Source organism: Eimeria tenella, genomic scaffold (assembly GCF_000499545.2).
Source record: "Eimeria tenella Houghton genomic scaffold, Eth_scaff2699, whole genome shotgun sequence".
NCBI classification, from domain to species: Eukaryota; Apicomplexa; class Conoidasida; order Eucoccidiorida; family Eimeriidae; genus Eimeria; species Eimeria tenella.
In genome coordinates this window covers 4,075-4,403 of record NW_013542573.1, presented here as the reverse complement: position 1 = coordinate 4,403, position 329 = coordinate 4,075, and the positions used below count along the sequence as shown (strand labels likewise).

Genomic DNA, 329 nt, shown 5'->3' with positions numbered 1-329 from the left:
CAAACCCCAAACCCCAAACCCTAAACCCTAAACCCTAAACCCTAAACCCTAAACCCTAAAGAGCGAGTTGGTCCGCGGTTCTTTTGCAGCTGGGGCACTAGCCTGTGCGGCGCGCGCGCGGCGACGCCCGCAAGGCGGCCGCCGCAGCCCAGGCCCAGGGTTTAGGGTTTAGGGTTTAGGGTTTAGGGTTTACTTGTGGGGCTGGCACAGGGCCAGCGGAAACCGCGCAAAGTGGAAGTGGCGGTCTGGGCGAAGGCCCCAGGGATGAGGGCCTTGGAAGTCATGTTCATTATCCACCCAAGAGTTTGCAAATCCAATGGAGAAGTTCC

At 59.0% G+C, this 329-nt stretch overlaps 1 protein-coding gene across 1 annotated transcript in view; it reads left to right on the top strand.

The window, feature by feature from the left end:
- Positions 1-316: 316 nt before the first annotated feature.
- Positions 317-329, top strand: part of ETH_00041885 (uncharacterized protein) — a gene marked incomplete at both ends in the record, with an annotated part of 405 nt that continues 392 nt past the window's right edge. The window contains one exon of the mRNA XM_013375323.1: positions 317-329. Within this exon, the coding sequence (XP_013230777.1) occupies positions 317-329 (13 nt within the window).